Below are 22,032 nucleotides of genomic sequence, written 5' to 3'. Positions count from 1 at the left end.
TCTCAGAATAAGGGGTCGGCCATTTAGGACTGAGATGAGGAGAAATTTCTTCACTCAGAGGGTGGTGAATCTTTGGAATTCTCTACCCCAGAGGGTTGTGGAGGCTCAGTCGTTGAGTATATTCAAGACACAGATCGACAGATTTTTGGATATTAAGGGAACCAAGGGATATGGGGATAGTGCAGGAAAGTGGGGTTGAGGTGGAAGATCAGCCATGATCTCATTGAATGGCGGAGCAGGCTCGAGGGGCCAAATGGCCGACTCCTGCTCCTATTTCTTATGTTCTTATGCATCAGCCCTGAGCATGAGCCAGTGTCCTCAGAAGAGAAGAAAATTGGAAAAAGAAAGACTTGCATTTATATGGCGCCTTTCACAACCTCAGGACGTCCCAAAGCACTTTACGACCAATGAAGTACTTTTTGAAGTGTGGTCACTGTTGTAATGTAGGAAACACTGCAGCCAATTTTCACACAGCAAGCTCCCACAAACAGCAATGTGATAATGACCAGATCGTCTGTTTTAGTGATGTTGATTGAGTGATAAATATTGTCCAGGACACAGGGGAGAACTCCCCTGCTCTTCTTCAAAATAGTGCCACAGGATCTTTAGCGTCCACCTGAGAGGGCAGACGGGGCCTCAGTTTAACGTCTCATCTGAAAGACGGCACCTCTGACAGTGCAGCACTCCCTCAGCACTGGCACCGGGGAGTGTCGGCCTAGCTTTTCAGGCTCAAGTCTCTGGAGTGTGGCTTGAACCCACGACCTTCTGACTCAGAGGCGAGGGTGCTACCCACTGAGCCACGGCTGACGCTGCAAAACTCTTTTCAGTACAAGTCACGTCACATTCAACATGACCAACTTCAGTCACCTTTCAGCTTTCCTGGCCAAAGGATGCAGAGTAAACAGACGTTAGCTGGCATCATGCAACCAAACTACTCAAGAGTTGGCAATGAATAACATGTAATGCACACAGCACAGACTTGGGGAAAATAAAAGCATAATTGTTGAGTAACCACTGCACCGTACTCAGTGTTGATTAAATGGCTTTGTTGGTTGACCTTTCACTGTTAAACAATATAGGCTTGTGGGCTTAAGTGGCTGATGAAAGAATAGTAGATTATTCGAGTAAGCTTGTCCATTTTTAAAATTCTGGACACATCCTTTATTTCAAAACCAGAGAGAGTTGCACCTCTGTGTGCAGAGCCGGAAGATGTAGGTGAGGTTTTAAATGAATATTTTGCATCTGTGTTCACTATGGAGAAGGGTGATGTAGGCATAGAAATCAGGCAGGGGGATTGTGATATACTTGAACAAATTAGTATTGAGAGGGAGGAGGTACTAGCGGTTTTAGCGAGCTTAAAAGTGGATAAATCCCCAGGCCCGGACGGGATGTATCCCAGGCTGCTGTGTGAGGCAAGGGAGGAGATTGCAGGGGCTCTGACACAAATTTTCAGAACCTCTCTGGCCACAGGGGAGGTGCCAGAGGACTGGAGAACAGCTAACGTAGTACCATTGTTCAAGAAGGGTAGTAGGGATAAACCAGGGAATTACAGGCCAGTGAGCCTAACATCAGTGGTAGGGAAATTATTGGGAAAAGTTCTGAGGGACAGAATTAGTCTCCACTTGGAGAGGCAGGGATTAATCAGGGATAATCAGCATGGCTTTGTCAGGGGAGATCACGTCTGACCAATTTGATTACATTTTTCGAGGGGGTGACTAGGTGTGTGACTAATGGTAGTGCAGTTGATATAGTCTACATGGACTTCAGTAAGGCTTTTGACAAAGTCCCACATGGGAGACTGGTCAAGAAGGTAAGAGCCCATGGGATCCAGGGCAATTTGGCACATTGAATCCAAAAGTGGCTTAGTGGCAGGAGGCAGAGGGTGATGGTCGAAGGTTGTTTTTGTGACTGGAAGCCTGGGTCCAGTGGTGTACCGCAGGGATCGGTGCTGGGTCCCTTGCTGTTTGTAGTGTACATTGATGATTTAGATATGAATGTAGGAGGTATGATCAGTAAGTTCGCAGATGACACGAAAATTGGTGGAGTGGTAAATAGCGAGGAGGGAAGCCTCAGGCTACAGAACGATATAGACGGGATGGTTAAATAGGCAGAACAGTGGCAAATGGAATTTAACCCTGAAAAGTGTGAGGTGATGCATTTTGGGAGGACAAACAAGACAAGGGAATACACAATGAATGGTAGGATCCTAGGAAGGACAGAGGATCAGAGGGACCTTGGTGTGCATGTACATAGATCCCTGAAGGCAGCAGGACAGGTAGATAAGGTGGTTAAAAAGGCATATGGGATACTTGCCTTCATTAGCCGAGGCATAGAATATAAGAGCAGGGAGGTTATGATGGAGCTGTACAAAACGCTAGTTAGGCCACAGCTGGAATACTGTGTGCAGTTCTGGTCACCACACTATAGGAGAGATGTGACTGCTTTGGAGAGGGTGCAGAGGAGATTCACCAGGATGTTACCTGGGCTGGAGCGCTTCAGCTATGAAGAGAGGGGGCAGCATGGTGGCATAGTGGTTAGCACTGTTGCCTCACAGCGCCAGGGACCCGGGTTCGAATCCGGCCTCGGGTGACTGTCTGTGTGGAGTTTGCACATTCTCCCCGTGTTTGCGTGGGTTTTCTCCGGGTGCTCCGGTTTCCTCCCACAGTCCAAAGATGTGCGGGTTAGGTTGATTGGCTATGATAAATTGACCCTTAGTGTTAGGGGGATTAAATACGTGGGGTTACGGGGATAGGGTGGGATATGTGTTGGTGTAGGGGTTACGGGGATCGGGTGGGATATGTGTCGGTGCAGGCTCAATGGGCCGAAATGGCCTCTATCTGCACTGTGGGGTTTCTGTGATTTCTGTGAGACTGGACAGGCTGGGGTTGTTTTCCTTAGAGCAGAGAAGGCTGAGGGGGGACCTGATTGAGGTGTACAAAATTATGAGGGGCATAGATAGGGTAGATAGAAAGGAACCTTTCCCCTTAGTAGAGGGGTCAATAACCAGGGGGCATCGTTTCAAGCTAAGGGGCAGGAGGTTTAGAGGGGATTTGAGGAAAAACTTTTTCACCCAGAGGGTAGTTGGAATCTGGAACTCACTGCCTGAAAGGGTGGTAGAGGCAGGAACCCTCACAACATTCAAGAAGCATTTAGATGAGCACTTGAAACGCCATAGCATACAAGGCTACGGACCAAGTGCTGGAAAATGGGATTAGAATAGACAGGGCTTGATGGCCGGCGCGGACACGATGGGCCGAAGGGCCTCTTTCTGTGCTGTATAACTCTATGACATCCAAAGATGTGCGGGTTAGGTTGATTGGCCATGATAAAAATTGACCCTTAGTGTTAGGGGGGATTAAATACGTGGGGTTACGGGGATAGGGCTTGGGTGGGATGGCTGTCGGTGTAGGGACCGGGTGCTAGGGTTTGGATGATCAGCCATGATCTCGTTGAGTGGCGGAGCAGGCTCGAAGGGCCAAATGGCCTACTCCTGCTCCTATCTTCTATGTTTATGTTTTGACTATTGACTCTATATACTGTAGTGCCTTTCCTGTCCGAAGAACATGTGAAAGTGCTTCACAGTTGTTGTGTAGACAAACGCAGCAGTAATTTACACACAAGGTCACACAAACAGCAATGGGATGAATGACCAGTTAATTTGTTTTGGTGGCCAGGACGCTGGAGGAACTTCCCTGCTCTCCCTCAAATAGTGCGGTTGAATTTTTAACATCCACCCGAACAGGCAGACGGGGCCTCAGCTTAATGCTTCATCCAAAAAAACAGCACGTCTGACAATGTAGCACTCCCTCAGTACTGCATTGAAATGTTAGCCTAGATTATGTGCTCAAGTCCTGGAGTGGGAACCAACACTGTCTGATTCAGTGATAGAGTTGAAAGGGCACCACTGCCCCCTACGTATCGCTTTCAAAGCTTTGTGACTGCAGAAGTTTCTGATGTCAACACATTCCACATTCATTAGAGTTGTATTCATTCCCCATCCACAACACAGTCAACCGATATTCCGAGCAATCAGCTTAGTAGGTGACATTTCCCTGTGTCAGCCGTGGCTCAGTGGGTAGCACTCTCGCCTCAAGTCCCACTCCAAGACCTGAGCACATAATCTAGGCTGACACTCCAGTGCAGTGCTGAGGGAGTGCTGCACTGTTGGAGGTGCCGTCTTTCAGCTGAGACATTAAACTGAGGCCCCGTCCGCTCTCTCAGCTGGACACAAAAGATCCCATAGTTATCCCTCCAACAACATCACGAAAACCGATTACCTGATCATTATCACATTGCTGTTTGTGGGACCTTGCTGTGCGCAGATTGTTGTAATGTAGGAAACGCAGTAGCCAGTGGCTGCCCTTCAAAAAGTCCTTCATTGGCTGTAAAATGCTTTGGGATGTCCTGAGGTTGTGAAATGCGCTATAGAAATGCAAGTCTTTTTTCCCCTCATCGACACACTTTCTTACCTCCACAAAAATATGCACAGCACCAAAGTTTTATTTTAGAAAAATAAATGGATCACAAATGATCTACCTTGTTCCTGTCTGAGAACCAGTCTGTCGGGCCCACTCTTGCTAGCCATAAACTGCCTCTTGTTGGCTCAGTCAATCCGACTAATTTATTGTGTTTGCGGCCACCAATTTGGCCTGTTTGGTTGGTCCAAGTGTAGCCTCTTGACTTCTTGGCCTAGCTTTCTCTCCGCACTTAATCCCCAATCACAGCCCGCAATGTTTCTGTTTGCTTCTCTTCACAAGCACTCCCTTCACTAGCTCCGAAATAAGAGAAAGAAACAGGAAGAAAAATCCTACACCAGCAAGTTGTGAGAGGACAGTGTCATAGAGGGCACAAAAAGAATATGGACCGTAATAAGGGAAGTGAAAAAAGAGGAACTGGGTTAAGAGTCAAGAAATTGAAGGAAAAGAAACAGTATAATAAAATAGAAAAAGCAGAAATAAGAGGTAATAGATATAGTTAAATGATAAACAGCCCTGCACATAATAACAAAAAAACATAAGGCAGGAAGAAATTAAAAATGTGTTGTGTCTCTGGGACATGTACAACTGATTCGAGACAAATCACACTTTATCCTGTATATTACCCATCTTAGGTACAGGTGTACACTTTGGAGGATTGGCTATCTAACAGAAAGCAGAGAGTTGGGATAAATGGTTCATTCTCAGACTGGCAATCAGTAACTAGTGGTGTTCCGCAGGGGTCAGTGCCGGGTCCCCAACTCTTTACAATCTATATTAACGATTTGGAGGAGGGGACCGAGTGTAACATATCAAAGTTTGCAGATGATACTAAGATGGGAGGGAAAGTAGTGAGTGAGGAGGACATAAAAAACCTGCAAAGGGACATAGACAGGCTAAGTGAATGGGCAGAGATTTGGCAGATGGAATACAATACTGGAAAGTGTGAGGTTATGCACTTTGGCAGGAAAAATCATAGAGCAAGTTATTATCTTAATGGCAAGAAACTGGAAAGTACTGTAGTACAAAGGGATCTGGGGGTCCTGGTGCACAAAACTCAAAAAGTTAGTATGCAGGTGCAGCAAGTGATCAAGAAGGCCAATGGAATGTTGGCTTTTATTGCTAGGGGGATAGAATATAAAAACAGGGAAGTATTGTTGCAGTTGTACAAGGTATTGGTGAGACCGCACCTGGAATACTGCATACAGTTTTGGTGTCCATACTTAAGAAAAGACATACTTGCTCTCGAGTCAGTACAAAGAAGGTTCACTCGGTTAATCCCGGGGATGAGGGGGTGGATATATGAGGAGAGGTTGAGTAGATTGGGACTCTACTCATTGGAGTTCAGAAGAATGAGAGGCGATCTTATTGAAACATATAAGATTGTGAGGGGGCTTGATCGGGTGGATGCGGTGAGGATGTTCCCAATGATGGGTGAAACTAGAACTAGGGGGCATAATCTTAGAATAAGGGGCTGCTCTTTCAAAACTGAGATGAGGAAAAACTTCTTCACTCAGAGGGTAGTAGGTCTGTGGAATTTGCTGCCCCAGAAAGCTGTGGAAGCTACATCATTAAATAAATTTAAAACAGAAATAGACAGTTTCCCAGAAGTAAAGGGAATTAGGGGTTACGGGGAGCGGGCAGGAATTTGGCATGAGTCTAGGTTCGGAACGGTCATGGCCTTGTGGGTAGCGGAGCGGGCCCAGGGGCCGTGTAGCCTGGTCCTGCTCCTACTTCTTGTGTTCTAATTCTGTGTTAGATTTCAGGAGATGGTTCTATTCCTGTTCCTGGCTGGGGTGGAGATCACCTTTTACAGAAGGTAAGTACTGTGAAAATATAGGGACAGAGTGATCTCCTGGACGAGTTTCGATCGCCTAGATGGGTCGGAGAGGAATTTCCCAGATTTTTTCTCCCAAATTGGCCATTGGGTTTTTATCTGGTTTTTCGCCTCTCCCAGGAGATCACATGGGTTCAGGGGGATGGAGAGTGATAGAAGATTTGAGGTTAGGATCAGATCAGCCATGATCTTATTGAATGGCGGAGCAGGCTCGAGGGGCCGATTGGCCTACTCCTGCTCCTATTTCTTATGTTCTTATGTTCTCCACCCCCCGACCCCAAGTTAAATTTTGCTGAGAGAAGGTGTGGAAGTGAATGTAACCAGCCAGAAGTCATGGTTCATCAATGATGTAGGAAGAAGTAGGATGGTGGTGTTGGGGAGAGATATCCAGGAGCTAGTGGTCTAGACTAAATGTTCGAGACTAAAAGTGCAAGACCTAAAGATTGGTAATATGAGGATTACTCATATTCCCACAGAGTGAAGGGTGAAACAGGTTAGACACGTCAAAGTGTAGCTAGAAAGATAGTGCAGAACGGAGTTTCAGAGTCCTAAAATTTTGGGACAAGTTGTGGGGCAGGGGAAGCTCTACAGGCAGGATGGTCTTTACCTGAACGGCACCAATGTACTTGTAGAGAGGGTAAATAAGGTTGTGAGAGGATTTGAACTAATAAACCAGGGGAGAGGGGCAAACAGAGTGGACCTAAAAAGGGGACAAAAAAGCCCACTCGACACTGTCACAAAGTTCCTCAACCCAAGCCTCCAAAACAGCACCGCTCACTGACCAATGTGATCATTTTCAATTTCTCACAGCTCCGATCCCATCGCCGCTCCAAGTGATGGTGGAGCGATAAAAATCGGGGATGTGCAAGAGGCCAGAATTGGAGGAGCGATGAGATCTCTGAGGGTTATTGGGCTGGAGGAGATTACAGAGATGGGGAGGGATTTGAAAACAAGAATGAGAATTTGAAAATCGAGGTGTTGCCGGACCGGGAGCCAATGTAGGTCAGCGAGCACAGGGGGTGATGGGTGAACGGGACTGGGTGTGAGTTAGGACACGGGGCAGCGAGCACAGGGGGTGATGGGTGAACGGGACTGGGTGTGAGTTAGGACACGGGGCAGCGAGCACAGGGGGTGATGGGTGAACGGGACTGGGTGTGAGTTAGGACACGGGGCAGTGAGCACAGGGGGTGATGGGTGAACGGGACTTGGTGTGAGTTAGGACACGGGGCAGTGAGCACAGGGGGTGATGGGTGAACGGGGCTGGGTGCGAGTTAGGACACGGGGCAGTGAGCACAGGGGGTGATGGGTGAACGGGACTGGGTGCGAGTTGGGACACGGGGCAGTGAGCACAGGGGGTGATGGGTGAACGGGACTGGGTGCGAGTTAGGACACGGGGCAGTGAGCACAGGGGGTGATGGGTGAACGGGACTGGGTGTGAGTTAGGACACGGGGCAGTGAGCACAGGGGGTGATGGGTGAACGGGACTGGGTGTGAGTTAGGACACGGGGCAGTGAGCACAGGGGGTGATGGGTGAACGGGACTGGGTGTGAGTTAGGACACGGGGCAGTGAGCACAGGGGGTGATGGGTGAACGGGACTGGGTGCGAGTTAGGACACGGGGCAGTGAGCACAGGGGGTGATGGGTGAACGGGACTGGGTGTGAGTTAGGACACGGGGCAGTGAGCACAGGGGGTGATGGGTGAACGGGACTGGGTGCGAGTTAGGACACGGGGCAGTGAGCACGGGGGTGATGGGTGAACGGGACTGGGTGTGAGTTAGGACACGGGGCAGCTGAGTTTTGGATGAGCTGAAGTTTATGTAGGGTGGAATGTGGGAGACAAGCCAGGAGTGTGTTGGAATAGTCGAGCCTAGAGGTAACAAAGGCATGGATGAGGGTTTCAGCAGCAGATGAGCTGAGGCAGAGGCAGAGGCAAGGCGGAGACAGGCGATGTTTCGGAGGTGCAAGTAGGCTGTCTTGGTGATGGAGAGGATCTGGGTTTATGAATATGAACCTTATATTCCAGATGATCTCACCAAGGTCAGATGCAACTTCAAAATCACCTCCTCTGACTAAGTCACACTCCCAGCTATACATCGCAATATGCTATTTGTTTTTTTTCACTACAAACAAACATTGAACCAATAGTTTTAATGACCCATCCACCAAAGACCTCCAATCTGTTAACCGCCATTTACTTCAAGCACATTACCATTAATGTATATATTTTACGCTCTCAATTTTTCTAGCGAAAAACTCTTGACGTTACACTTGCCTGTGTTGAACGCCATCTGCCACCTCTCTGTCCAATGATCTAGTCTGTCCATAACACATATTGTTCATTCATGGGATGTGGGCGTCGCTGGTAAGGCCAGCATTTATTGCCCATCCCTAATCGCCCTTGAGAAGGTGGTGGTGAGCCGCCTTCTTAAACCGCTGCAGTCCATGTGGTGAAGGTACTCCCATAGTGCTGTTAGGGAGGGAGTTCCAGGATTTTGACCCAGTGACGATCAAGGAATGGCGATGTATTTCCAAGTCAAGTTGGTGTGTGACTTGGAGGGGAACTTGGAGGTGGTGGTGTTCCCAAGCGCCTGCTGCCCTTGTCCTTCTAGGTGGTAGAGGTCATGGGTTTGAGAGGTGCTGCCAAAGAAGCCTTGGCGAGTTGCTGCAGTGCATCTTGTAAATGGTACACACTGCAGCCACGGTGTGCCGGTGGTGGAGGGAGAGAATGTTTAAGGTGGTGGATGGGGTGCTGATCAAGCGGGCTGCTTTGTCCTGGATGGTGTCGAGCTTCGAGTGTTGTTGGAGCTGCACTCATCCAGGCAAGTGGAGAGTATTCCATCACACTCCTGACTTGTGCCTTGTAGATGGTGGAAAGGCTTTGGGGAGTCAGGAGGTGAGATACTCGCCACAGAATACCCAGCCTCTGACCTGCTCTTGTAGCCACAGTATTTATGTGGCTGGTCCAGTTAAGTTTCTGGTCAGTGGTGACCCCAGGATGTTGATGTTGGGGGATTGGGCAGTGGTAATGCCGTTGACTGGAACAGCTGGTAGAAAGGCACCAATCCTCAAGAAAGCTTGGCCTTACCAATCACTGCCAATGACTTCAGTGATGTAGGAAATCTAGAACCACCTAGTGATAGGATGCTGCATAGCACACTGAAAAACCATTTCTTGCTTTCAGAAACAATTATGTCCCAAAACCATGCATGGTGTAAGAGACAAAGATGGCCATTCCAAACTCAACCCTTGGTAACTGAGGAAAGAAATGGCAAGACCAAGGCCAGGAGAAGCACAACCGAGCTTCTAGCGTCTAGATTTTGTACATCAATGTAAAAAATCCCCGAGAAATGCCAGAAGTGAAACCAAAAACGTTGTTTCTCTTGCCAGTGAAACTTGCTCTCGAGCGCTATCATCACCGCGAATGTTTACCACTCGCACACAGACTCCATCAGCTGGAGCTCGCATCAAGGCGTAAAGAAATTCTGTAACTTGGCCCAGGTCAACTCCTCGGTCTTTCTGTGCTCACAATAACCACCTCGGTCCATTCATGGGAAATATGCACATATTACAGTTGCTTCCAGCTCCATTCTGTTCTTGTATCACCTGAAAACTACTTCAATATTTAATTCCCTCACCAACTCCATGAAGAGCAATTTAGGCACAGTACCAGAGATGAAACAAGGCGACAGTACTGTACTACATGAGATGAAATGAGTCATGCATTTATCGTACGAATATTTTATAAGTGCTAGGAGGTGTAAAATGATCTGATCCCTCAGGTCCAATGTGTTCAATGAAATATCCAAATCCAAAAACGGGCAGAGAAATGAGAAATCCAAGAAGGCAGCCCTTACCCTTCTTCCAGGCCACCATCCCAACCTACCCTTACTTTATGCCACGTCTGTGGTCCTGGGCACAGCCGAATATCACAAGTAAGATAACCTACTAAACTCGTTATACCTGACCATGAACAACCTTTCAGCATCAGCTCAACTCTGCTGCCCCAACCAACACTCAATAGCATCCGCTCTCAGCCAGTCCTACTTATGGTTCGCATCACAAAGCGGGTTCCCCTGAGACAACCTGTTAAAGTCAATGGCATACAGTGCTGGTGAAACAATGCAGGATGCATGTAAACCCAGTCGCATATCATGTAAAATCCCTTCATTCAACTGCATCCTTCACAAGCGAAGGCCATTTGGCCCTTCTTACTTCACCCAACTAGGAAGAAGCTTACAGATCCCCCCCTCCCCACCCCACTACCCCCATTAGATCATTACTGGATCTTGAATCACTATAAGGTTTTTACTTCCAGTACCGTATCTGAAACTACCTTCCAAGTGATGATCAGTCGTGCCCTACAACCATCCAAGATCTCTGCGCTCCTCCAATCCTGGCCTCTTGCGCATTCCCGATTTTAATCGTTCCACCAGTGGCAGCCGTGCCTTCAGCTGCCTAGGCCCTAATCTCTGGAATTCCCTCCCTAAAACTCTCTGCCTCTCTCTCTTTTAAGTTGCTCCTTGAAACCTACCTCTTTGGCCAAGCTTTTGGTCATCTGTTCTAATATCTCCTTATGTGGCTCGGCGTCAAATTTCACTTAATTACGCTCCTGTGCAGCGCCTTGGGACGTTTTACTACGTTAAAGGCGCTGTATAAATGCAAGTGGTTGTTGTTTATTCGAAGGAGTTCCCTCTGGTATTTATCCTAAATTGGCCTTTCACCAGTTTTAGGCTATGCCCACTTGATCTACTGTCGTGACTTGCCTTGATGTAATGGTTCAGAGTCAGCTTGTAACTTTCTCCATTATCTTGTTGTGGATACAAAATAGAGTCTCCGCATGACAAGTTTCTGATCACAAGGAAAGGCCAAGACAACAGGCGTCCCTACTCACTTTCTAGTAAACCCAACATCACTGCTTGTGCAGGAGTGTGTTAGCTGCCTGCCCATGGAGCACGACACAGTAACTGGGACATTATAAGATGAGTGGTAATATTAAAGATAGAGCCATCAGGGTGCTTGGGGAACATGGACGCATGCCTACATTCCCCACACAACAGGTTCCCATTTCTTAATGGTTACTCATTAAAAAAAAACACAGCGATAAGGTGAGGAAATCTGAATCACTTTGCATAAAACACATGGAGGAAACACAGGACACAGTCGGCGCGCTAAAAGGATCAAAGTGCACAACCCTCCCTCCGCCCCACCACCAGCATCACCACACAAACCTAAACCGTTTAAATACAAGGGCAGTAGAAGTAACAAAAAGTGCATCAAGGTGATGAGTGGATAACTGCGTGAAGATTGTTACTAAGGACACATTGATGGAAAGAAACCAGCAGGGTGCATTTTCAGAGTCCAAAATATATTTATCCTTTCAAGCATTTTTAACCAACCACCTGAGGTTTCCTACAGGTCGACTTAGAAAATGCATTTTGAAGCAACCCGTGAAAACTACTCAAAAACATTAATAATTTCTCTAATGGCCCCAGATAGAATGAGCTCTAAATAATCTTCATTTTCTCAAGTCAATCAGAAACGGAGTAAATGGATCAGAAAAAGTATTACAGTACAAGGGTGAGGAAGAACAAGAAAGAGCGAGATGCTCCAAGTTAGGGCAACAGCTGGGAGTTGGGGGGGGGGGGAAATCGGCCAGGGTCCTTGTTCCTGATCACTATGCAACAACTTACTGGAAAATGCATGCATGTGGACATCATGTGGGGACACTGTCAAGCTTGGCTGTGATGCCCCTCGTGGTCAAACAGTCTACTAACACTCACTATCCAATAGTACCCGAAGGCTGCCAGTACCTGTGCCACCATACCCTAGCAAAAGGCAGTACCTTTGAGAAAGCTGGGGATGAAATATGTACAGTACTTGGTACAGGAAGGCAACTCTGTGTCACTGCTCTCTCCGGCGTTGTACAAATGTATTATCAAAAGACCATACCAGGCTCTCCTGATGGGTCATTTCATAAGTTCCAAGTGTGTAGTGTGGAAATGAGCCAGATGGGTTTTCCTGCCAGTTTGTGCTGAGTTCACTGAGCTCACTCATGAGTGGTAGATACGATGCTACAATCGGCATCTATGTTCCCGAGTTAAGGACAAGGGGAAAAAAAGACTTGCATTTCTCCAGCGCCTTTCACGACCTCAGGACGCCCCAAAGCACTTTACAGCCAATGAAGTACTTTCTGAAGTGTAGTCACTGTTGTAATGTAGGAAACGCGGCAGCCAATTTGCGCACAGCAAGCTCCCATAAACAGCAATGTGATAATGACCCGATCATCTGTTTTAGTGATGTTGATAGAGGGATAAATATTGGTCCCAGGACACCGGGGAGAACTCCCTGCTCTTCTTCGAAATAGTGCCATGGGATCTATAATGTCCACCTGAGAGGGCAGACGGGGCCTCAGTTCAACATCTCTTCCAAAAGACAGCGCCTCCGGCAGTGCAGCACTCCCTCAGCACTGCACTGGGAGTGTCAGCCTGCATTATATGCTCAAGTCTCTGGAGTGGGATTTGAACCCACTCAGAGGCGAGAAAGAGTGCTATTCACTGAGCCACGACTGACATAAATAAATCAGCCATCTATCCTGCTCGTGGTCACTCGTGACCCGCAGATCCCTACAGAAAGGTGCACGTGTCTGGATGTTGGATGAGGGCAAGTTCACAGTTGAATGCTGTCACCATCCAACAGCCTTGACACTCACTGTGTTGGCTCAGACATGAAGCATGGTCTGTTGGGTAAGGTACCAGGGGTAACTGGCACCTGTGGAACTGTTGCACCATCATGGGTGCTTTCAGGAGATGAGCGGTGGGGGGGGGGGGGGGGGGGGGGGGGGGGATTCTCGGATTTATTTCAAAATATAAGAGAAATGCTGTGTGCCAACACCAACACTATAAACTGCTCTTATCTACAATATGAACAATTATAGATAGCAAGATGAGATGAAATACTTTAATATAATTTCAGGGATCGGGTTACTGTTAACAACTGTTCAATGACATCAGTGGAAGCTTTGATTAAGTTACAGCCTGACTACACTGGCAGGTTTCCGTTACTCTCCACTCAATTGATTAATGCTGTATATTCAATTCAATGATAAGATTGCTCCAGTTCAAGCAATCTCTATTTCAAACTGACCAGCTCTAAATAAAAATAACAGAAAAGGAATTTTTGCCAGCTGTATAATTTCATTGGCAAACGTGTGCTAATTTTAATCACAGAAAGCGGTCCTGATGCATTCTCTCCCAGTGACTGAGAGATGGTGCATGGAGACTAGGAGAGCAGCAGCAAGTCTGGAAGTGCCTGGCTGTACACTGTAGCACGTCTCAGTTATCAGATACCTTTAACATTCACTCCCAGCCAGACTCAAGAGGATATATTGTCCTTCGAGGGGGCGCAGCACAGATTCACCGGAATGACCGGGGGCTAAAAGGGTTAAATTCCGAGGCCAGGTTGCACAGACTAGGCTTGTATTCCCTCGAGTTTAGAAGATTAAGGGGTGATCTAATCGAGGTGTTTAAGATGATTGAAGGAGTCGATAGGGTCGATAGAAACTATTTCCTCTGGTGGGGGGAGTTCAGAACAAGGGGGCAGAAACTTAAAATTAGAGCCAGGCCGTTCAGGGGTGATGTCAGGAAGCACTTCTTCACACAGAGGGTGGTGGAAATCGGGAACTCTCGCCCCCAAAAAGCTGTTGAGGCGGGGGGTCCACTGAAAATTTCCAAACTGAAATTGATAGTTTTTGTTAGGCAAGGGTGTTAAGGGTTACAAAACCAAGGCAGGTAGATGGAGGTAAGATACAGATCAGCCATCTAACTAAATCGAGGAACAGGCTCGAGGGGCTGAATGGCCGACACCTGTTCCTGTGACTCTGCTGTGCAATCAAGCTTCAAATCCACTTGGATCTCGGACACACCACTGCAATAAGGTACAAAAATGGGTTATCAGGCACCTCTAACATTCACTCCCAGCTGTTGTACATTGAAGCTTTAAAGCCTCAGATCTCTGATCAGCTAATGTGAGAAGCCTCAAATATGGGTCATCCAAGACTGACAGTTCATTAAATGAAAGCACCACAGCAGGTCCCAGTATGATCGTTATATGAATGCATCATGAACCTCTATTTTGCTGCTCCTGACCCTGTAACTTTGTGCAGCCCACCTATTTAGATTCACAACTTGCACTGGGTTCTATCTGTAACATTTGCGTGGTGTATCTGTGCAACATGAAAATGTTAATTTTGGAATTTCTGATGAACGCAAACTGGCTCCACAAAGGAAGGTGACTATTAGGATACAGAGGGATATCAATGAGGCTTGAGCGGAGGAGACACACAGACAGCAGGGAAGTGAGAACTCAAGCAGCAGAAATGCGGAAGACTTTGAACAAGCAGACAGGTATGGAAGAAAGTGGTGGAAATACGCGGGGAAAAAATGAATTGTGGGACAAAGGGAGAGAATGCAATACCTCATTAGAGAGAAACAGACTTGGAAGGCGTAGAGAATAAGGTGAGAGAGAATAATTACGACCTTTTACAACCACAGGACGCCACAAAGTGCTTTACAGCCAAGGAAGTACTTTTAAATTGTGCCAGTATCTGTGTTTCAGAATCTGACTGTTCCTCACACTGTCCGACTCTGTTTCAATATATGTTCCTATTATATGAGTGTTTCAGTACAGTGCCAATATCTGACTGTGTTTCAGTATCTGACTGTCTCTCCTGTCCCAGTACCTGACTATCATTCACAAGTGTGGTCTTGCTGCCAGCATGTGTTTCACTGTCATGTTTAAGCTTGACTTGTGTACCAGTACACATTTCCGTATCCTGTTTCAGAGTTCAGAGTCTGAATGTATGTGTGCCAGTGCCTGACTATATTCCAGTGACCGTGTGCCAGTGCCCGACTATATTCCATTGACCGTGTGCCAGTGCCCGACTATATTCCAGTGACCGTGTGCCAGTGCCCGACTATATTCCAGTGACCGTGTGCCAGTGCCCAACTATATTCCAGTGACTGTGTGCCAGTGCCTGACTATATTCCAGTGACCGTGCGCCAGTGTCTGACTATATTCCAGTGACCGTGTGCCAGTGCCTCACTATATTCCAGTGACCGTGTGCCAGTGCCCGACTATATTCCAGTGACCGTGCGCCAGTGCCCGACTATATTCCAGTGACCGTGTGCCAGTGCCCGACTATATTCCAGTGACCGTGTGCCAGTGCCCGACTATATTCCAGTGACCGTGTGCCAGTGCCTGACAATATTCCAGTGACTGTGCGCCAGTGCCCGACTATATTCCAGTGACCGTGCGCCAGTGCCCAACTATATTCCAGTGACCGTGCGCCAGTGCCCGACTATATTCCAGTGACCGACTATATTCCAGTGACCGTGTGCCAGTGCCTGACTATATTCCAGAGACCGTGCGCCAGTGCCTGACTATATTCCAGTGACCGTGTGCCAGTGCCTGACTATATTCCAGTGACCGTGTGCCAGTGCCCGACTATATTCCAGTGACCGTGTGCCAGTGCCCGACTATATTCCAGTGACCGTGTGCCAGTGTCTGACTATATTCCAGTGACCGTGCGCCAGTGCCTGACGATATTCCAGTGACCGTGCGCCAGTGCCCGACTATATTCCAGTGACCGTGCGCCAGTGCCCGAATATATTCCAGTGACCGTGCGCCAGTGCCCGACTATATTCCAGTGACCGTGTGCCAGTGCCCGACTATATTCCAGTGACCGTGTGCCAGTGCGCGACTATATTCCATGTGACCGTGCGCCAGTGCCCGACTATATTCCAGTGACCGTGTGCCAGTGCCCGACGATATTCCAGTGACTGTGTGGCAGTGCCTGACTATATTCCAGTGACTGTGTGCCAGTGCCCGACTATATTCCAGTGGCCGTGTGGGCCAGTGCCCGACTATATTCCAGTGACCGTGTGCCAGTACCTGACTATATTCCAGTGACCGTGTGCCAGTGCCCAACTATATTCCAGTGACCGTGCGCCAGTGCCCGACTATATTCCAGTGACCGTGCGCCAGTGCCCGACTATATTCCAGTGACCGTGTGCCAGTGCCTGACTATATTCCAGTGACCGTGCACCAGTGCCCGACTATATTCCAGTGACCGTGTGCCAGTGCCCGACTATATTCCAGTGACCGTGCGCCAGTGCCCAACTATATTCCAGTGACCGTGTGCCAGTGCCCGACTATATTCTAGTGACCGTGTGCCAGTGTCTGACTATATTCCAGTGACCGTGCGCCAGTGCCGGACTGTATTCCAGTGACCGTGTGCCAGTGCCCGACTATATTCCAGTGACCGTGAGCCAGTGCCTGACTATATTCGTGACCGTGTGCCAGTGCCTGACTATATTCCAGTGACCGTGTGCCAGTGCCTGACTATATTCCAGTGACTGTGTTTGCCAGTGCCCGACTATATTCCAGTGACCGTGTGCCAGTGCCCGACTATATTCCAGTGACCGTGTGCCAGTGCCTGACTATATTCCAGTGACCGTGTGCCAGTGCCCGACTATATTCCAGTGACCGTGTGCCAGTGCCTGACTATATTCCAGTGATTGTGCGCCAGTGCCTGACTATATTCCAGTGACCGTGTGCCAGTGCCCGACTATATTCCAGTGACTGTGTGCCAGTGCCTGACTATATTCCAGTGCCCGTGCGCCAGTGCCCGACTATATTCCAGTGACCGTGTGCCAGTGCCTGACTATATTCCAGTGACCGTGCGCCAGTGCCCGACTATATTCCAGTGACCGTGTGCCAGTGCCTGACTATATTCCAGTGGCCGTGCGCCAGTGCCTGACTATATTCCAGTGACTGTGTGCCAGTGCCTGACTATATTCCAGTGACCGTGTGCCAGTGCCTGACTATATTCCAGTGACCGTGTGCCAGTGCCCGACTATATTCCAGTGACCGTGTGCCAGTGCCTGACTATATTCCAGTGATTGTGTGCCAGTGCCCGACGATATTCCAGTGATTGTGTGCCAGTGCCCGACGATATTCCAGTGAGTGTGCCAGTGCCTGACTATATTCCAGTGACCGTGTGCCAGTGCCTGACTATATTCCAGTGACCGTGTGCCAGTGCCTGACTATATTCCAGTGACTGTGTGCCAGTGCCTGACTATATTCCAGTGACCGTGTGCCAGTGCCCGACTATATTCCAGTGACCATGTGCCAGTGCCTGACTATATTCCAGTGATTGTGTGCCAGTGCCCGACGATATTCCAGCGACTGTGTGCCAGTGCCTGACTATATTCCAGTGACCGTGTGCCAGTGCTATATTCCAGTAACCATTTGTGCCAATGCTATATGGCAGTGACTGTGTGTGTGCCAGTGCCTGACTATATTCCAGTGACTGGGTGTGCCAGTGGCTATATTCTAGTGCCTATCTATATTACAGTGCGTCTCTCTATATTCTCCAATGCCTGTCTATAATCCAGTGCCTATCTCTATATCCCAGCGCCTAGCTCTATAATAGAGCCAGTGCCTATATTCCAGCACCTAGCTATTTATTCCAGTGACAGTGCCTATAATCCAGTGCCTATCTCTATATCCCAGTGACAGTGCCTATCTCTATAATCCAGTGTCTATATCCCAGTGCCAGTGTCCCTCTATCCCGGTGCCAGTGACCCTCTATCCCGGTGCCAGTGTCCCTCTATCCCGGTGCCAGTGACCCTCTATCCCGGTGCCAGTGTCCAGGGTGCCGACGTCACTGGGGAAGATGGCGGCCCCGCGGGTGCGAGTCCCGCCCGCTCCCGTCACCCGGGCCGGACAGCGGCCCCGACAAGGGGGCGGGGGACCATCCGAGGGCGGCTGTGGCCGTGTGAGAGGGGCGGCGGCGGCTCGGTGCGGGGCAGGGAGGCCGGTACCGGGGCCGGGACTGGGGCCAGCTGAGGGGGGCGGAGAGGCCGGGCTCCGGGGGCTGTCTCGCCGGCTCGCCGCTTACCTGCGCCCAGGTTGTCGTGCAGCTTGAGCGGCGCCCGCAGGATGTAGAGGAGGCCGAGCACCAGCACGAACCAGAGCGCCCACAGGTAGGTCCACGACCAACTGACGCCCCGTTTCAGCCGCTCAACGAATCCCACCGAGCCCCCGTCCGCCATGTTTGTCTGACCAGCCTGAGGGATTGTGGGATGCAGGAGGAGTCCTCCGCCAGGCAGAGGGAAACCTTCATACTGGGTGGATGGATGGAGGCATCACCCTGTGCAGACTTGCACTGTGCCCACACCCTCACCCTCCCAGACCTTGCACTCTGCCCACACCCTCACAGACCTTGCACTCTGCCCACACCCTCACAGACCTTGCACTCTGCCCACACCCTCACCCTCCCAGACCTTGCACTCTGCCCACACCCCCCCAGACCTTGCACTGTGCCCACACCCTCACCCTCCCAGACCTTGCACTGTGCCCACACCCTCCCAGACCTTGCACTGTGCCCACACCCTCACCCTCCCAGACCTTGCACTGTGCCCACACCCTCACCCTCCCAGACCTTGCACTCTGCCCACACCCTCACCCTCCCAGACCTTGCATTGTGCCCACACCCTCCCAGACCTTGCACTGTGCCCACACCCTCACCCTCCCAGGCCTTGCACTCTGCCCACACCTTCTCCCTCCCGGACCTTGCACTGTTCCCCCACCTTCCCAGAACTTGCACTGTGCCCACACCCTTCCAGACCTTGCACTGTGCCCTCACCCTCCCAGACCTTGCACTGTGCCCTCACCCTCCCAGTCCTTGCACCATGCCCTCACCCTCCCAGACCTTGCACCGTGCCCTCACCCTCTAAGACCTTGCACCGTGCCCTCACCCTCTAAGACCTTGCACCATGCCCTCACCCTCCCAAACCGTGCACCGTGCCCTCACCCTCCCAGACCGTGCACCGCGCCCTCACCCAGTCCTTGCACCGTGCCCTCACCCTCCCAGACCGTGCACTGTGCCCACACCCTCCCAGACCTTGCACTGTGCCCACACCCTCCCAGACCTTGCACTGTGCCCACACCCTCCCAGACCTTGCACTGTGCGCACACCCTCCCAGACCTTGCACTGTGCGCACACCCTCCCAGACCTTGCACTGTGCCCTCACCCTCCCAGACCTTGCACTCTGCCCACACCCTTCCAGACCTTGCACTGTGCCCTCACCCTCCCAGACCTTGCACTGTGCGCACACCCTCCCAGACCTTGCACTGTGCCCACACCTTCACCCTCCCAGGCCTTGCACTCTGCCCACACCTTCTCCCTCCCGGACCTTGCACTGTGCCCTCACCTTCCCAGAACTTGCACTGTGCCCACACCCTTCCAGAATTTGCACCATGCCCTCACCCTCCCAGACCTTGCACTGTGCCCTCACCCTCCCAGACCTTGCACCGTGCCCTCACCCTCCCAGACCGTGCACCGTGCCCTCATCCTCCCAGACCGTGCACCGTGCCCTCACCCTCCCAGTCCTTGCACCATGCCCTCACCCTCCCAGACCTTGCACCGTGCCCTCACCCTCCCAGACCGTGCACTGTGCCCACACCCTCCCAGACCTTGCACTGTGCCCTCACCCTCCCAGACCTTGCACTGTGCCCACACCCTCCCAGACCTTGCACTGTGCGCACACCCTCCCAGACCTTGCACTGTGCCCACACCCTCACCCCCCCCCAGACCTTGCACTGTACCCACACCCTCACCCTCCCATGACTTGCACTCTGCCCACACCCTCACCCTCCCAGGACTTGCACTCTGCCCACACCCTCACCCTCCCAGACCTTGCACTGTGCCCACACCTTCCCCCTCCCAGACCTTGCACTGTGCCCACACCCTCACCCTTCCAGACCTTGCACTGTGCCCACACCCTCACCCTCCCAGACCTTGCACTGTGCCCACACCCTCCCCTCCCAGACCTTGCACTGTGCCCACACCCTCACCCTCCCAGACCTTGCACTGTGCCCACACCCTCACCCACCTAGACCTTGCACTCTGCCCACACCTTCCCCCTCCAGGACCTTGCACTGTGCCCACACCCTCCCAGACCTTGCACTGTGCCCACACCTTCCCCCTCCCGGACCTTGCACTGTGCCCACACCTTCCCAGATCTTGCACTGTGCCCACACCCACACCCTCCCAGACCTTGCACTGTGCCCACACCCTCACCCTCCCAGACCTTGCACTGTGCCCACACCCTCAGCCTCCTAGACCTTGCACTGTGCCCACACCCTCCCAGACCTTGCACTGTGCCCACACCCTCCCCTCCCAGACCTTGCACTGTGCCCACACCCTCACCCTCCCAGACCTTGCACTGTGCCCACACCTTCACCCTCCCAGACCTTGTACTGTGCCCACACCCTCACCCTCCCAGACCTTGCACTGTACCCACACCCTTCCAGACCTTGCACCGTGCCCACACCCTCCCAGACCTGATGAAGGGCACACACATACATCATACCCGGTGTATTTCCAGCATTTTCTGTTTTTATTTTTTGTTTGGTCACGTTATTCTGTCATTCAAATATAAATACAGCTTTTTTTTGTACTTTCCCAGTCTTTTAAGTTACAGAGTGCCACTCGCCATTACACATAGAATCAAGCCAGGTAAGGCTGACCCATGGTTTAAAAACGTCACCTAATTTAAACACAGCACCAGTTGGTCTTTTGATTATAAATCTCACTCCTGTACTTTCTCCAGTGACTGATGCTTAATACATTTCCCTCTCACTTATCGGCATTCCTGACTTCCCTGAGCTCAGTGTAAGAAAGCTCAGGTTTTGGTGTGCCAACCTGAGTTGGTGGTAGCTCTCTCGTCTCCGAGTTGTGGATTCCAGGACATAAGCACATAATCTAGGCTGGCACTTCAGCGCAGTACCGGGGGAGAGCTGCATTGTTCTATGAGATATTAAAACTGAGACCTGTTTGCCTGTTCCAAGGAATATCGAAGCTATAATCGGAAGGTGGTAGGTTAGTATTCTAGAACGATGAGATCAAATGAGCCAAGGGTTGTTTATTACAAGTTTAAGTCTTGCCTTGGATATTCTCTCGGGTACAGTGGTACTAGTCACTCCTGTAAGTGGTCTCAGCGTCTTATATTTAGGGGTATGCCCATATTACCTAATATCTAACTAAACGATGGTCCAGGATGTAAAAATATTACCCCCTTGTGACCTGAACCAGATATTTGTGTCTTTCGCCCATGTTTCCCCATGAGCCTCTCCGATCTCAAAGCTGATTCAAGGAAACATCGGTGAGACAAGACCAGATATGAATTGTATAGCTGCTTACAGAGCAAGAGTTATGATTGGACTCACTAAATTCAATCGCTACAACTTGTCCTCACATAATGAACACATTATGCTTCCAACATCAGAGGGCTGTCTTGCCTTATTTAAAATAATTCCTAACCTACCTCGTGCATTCTCTCACTGAACCTGGTCAAAGCTTTCTTTTAAAACCTGACTGACTGCCTGTGTCTCTCTTTTAATCCACCCTGTGTTTACAGCCAGAGGGTATCAAGCGCTTGGGATCAGAGACTTCCCAACACAATGGGTGTGAGATGTTTATCGATTGGGAGACAGACTAATGAATGGCTTATCATTTAGAGTCTTTCGGAAAGCAACAGCAAAGCCGAGTTCTTAGTGTTTTAACCATTTATTGTCTCAGTGCCTTTTTAAAATTTGTGCGAATACACTTTGTTTTTAAAACACAATCCTTCAATGTAACTTTTTATTCCAAATCTT

At 49.9% G+C, this 22,032-nt stretch overlaps 1 protein-coding gene across 12 annotated transcripts in view; it reads right to left on the bottom strand.

Annotated features, from left to right (window-relative positions):
• Positions 1-18,462, bottom strand: part of LOC147105014 (suppressor of tumorigenicity 7 protein homolog) — a 179,296-nt gene extending 160,834 nt beyond the window's left edge. For 4 of the 12 annotated variants that reach the window (XR_015081668.1, XM_086011014.1, XM_086011023.1 and 1 more), the window contains exon 1: positions 18,272-18,460. Coding sequence is in view for 11 of the 12 variants with exons in the window: in XM_086011014.1 (XP_085867140.1) it covers positions 18,272-18,425 (154 nt within the window). In the remaining variant the exon portion in view is untranslated. Of the gene's footprint in view, positions 1-18,271 lie in introns of all 12 variants that reach the window. The other 8 variants (XM_086011015.1, XM_086011018.1, XM_086011024.1 and 5 more) reach the window with 5 other exon arrangements.
• Positions 18,463-22,032: the final 3,570 nt, after the last annotated feature.

This window comes from Somniosus microcephalus, chromosome 18, assembly GCF_052327205.1.
Source record: "Somniosus microcephalus isolate GS21.2 chromosome 18, FLI_Smic_1.0, whole genome shotgun sequence".
NCBI lineage: Eukaryota > Metazoa > Chordata > Chondrichthyes > Squaliformes > Somniosidae > Somniosus > Somniosus microcephalus.
Note: the sequence above shows the minus strand (reverse complement) of the source record. Positions and strands in the feature narration are given on the sequence as shown.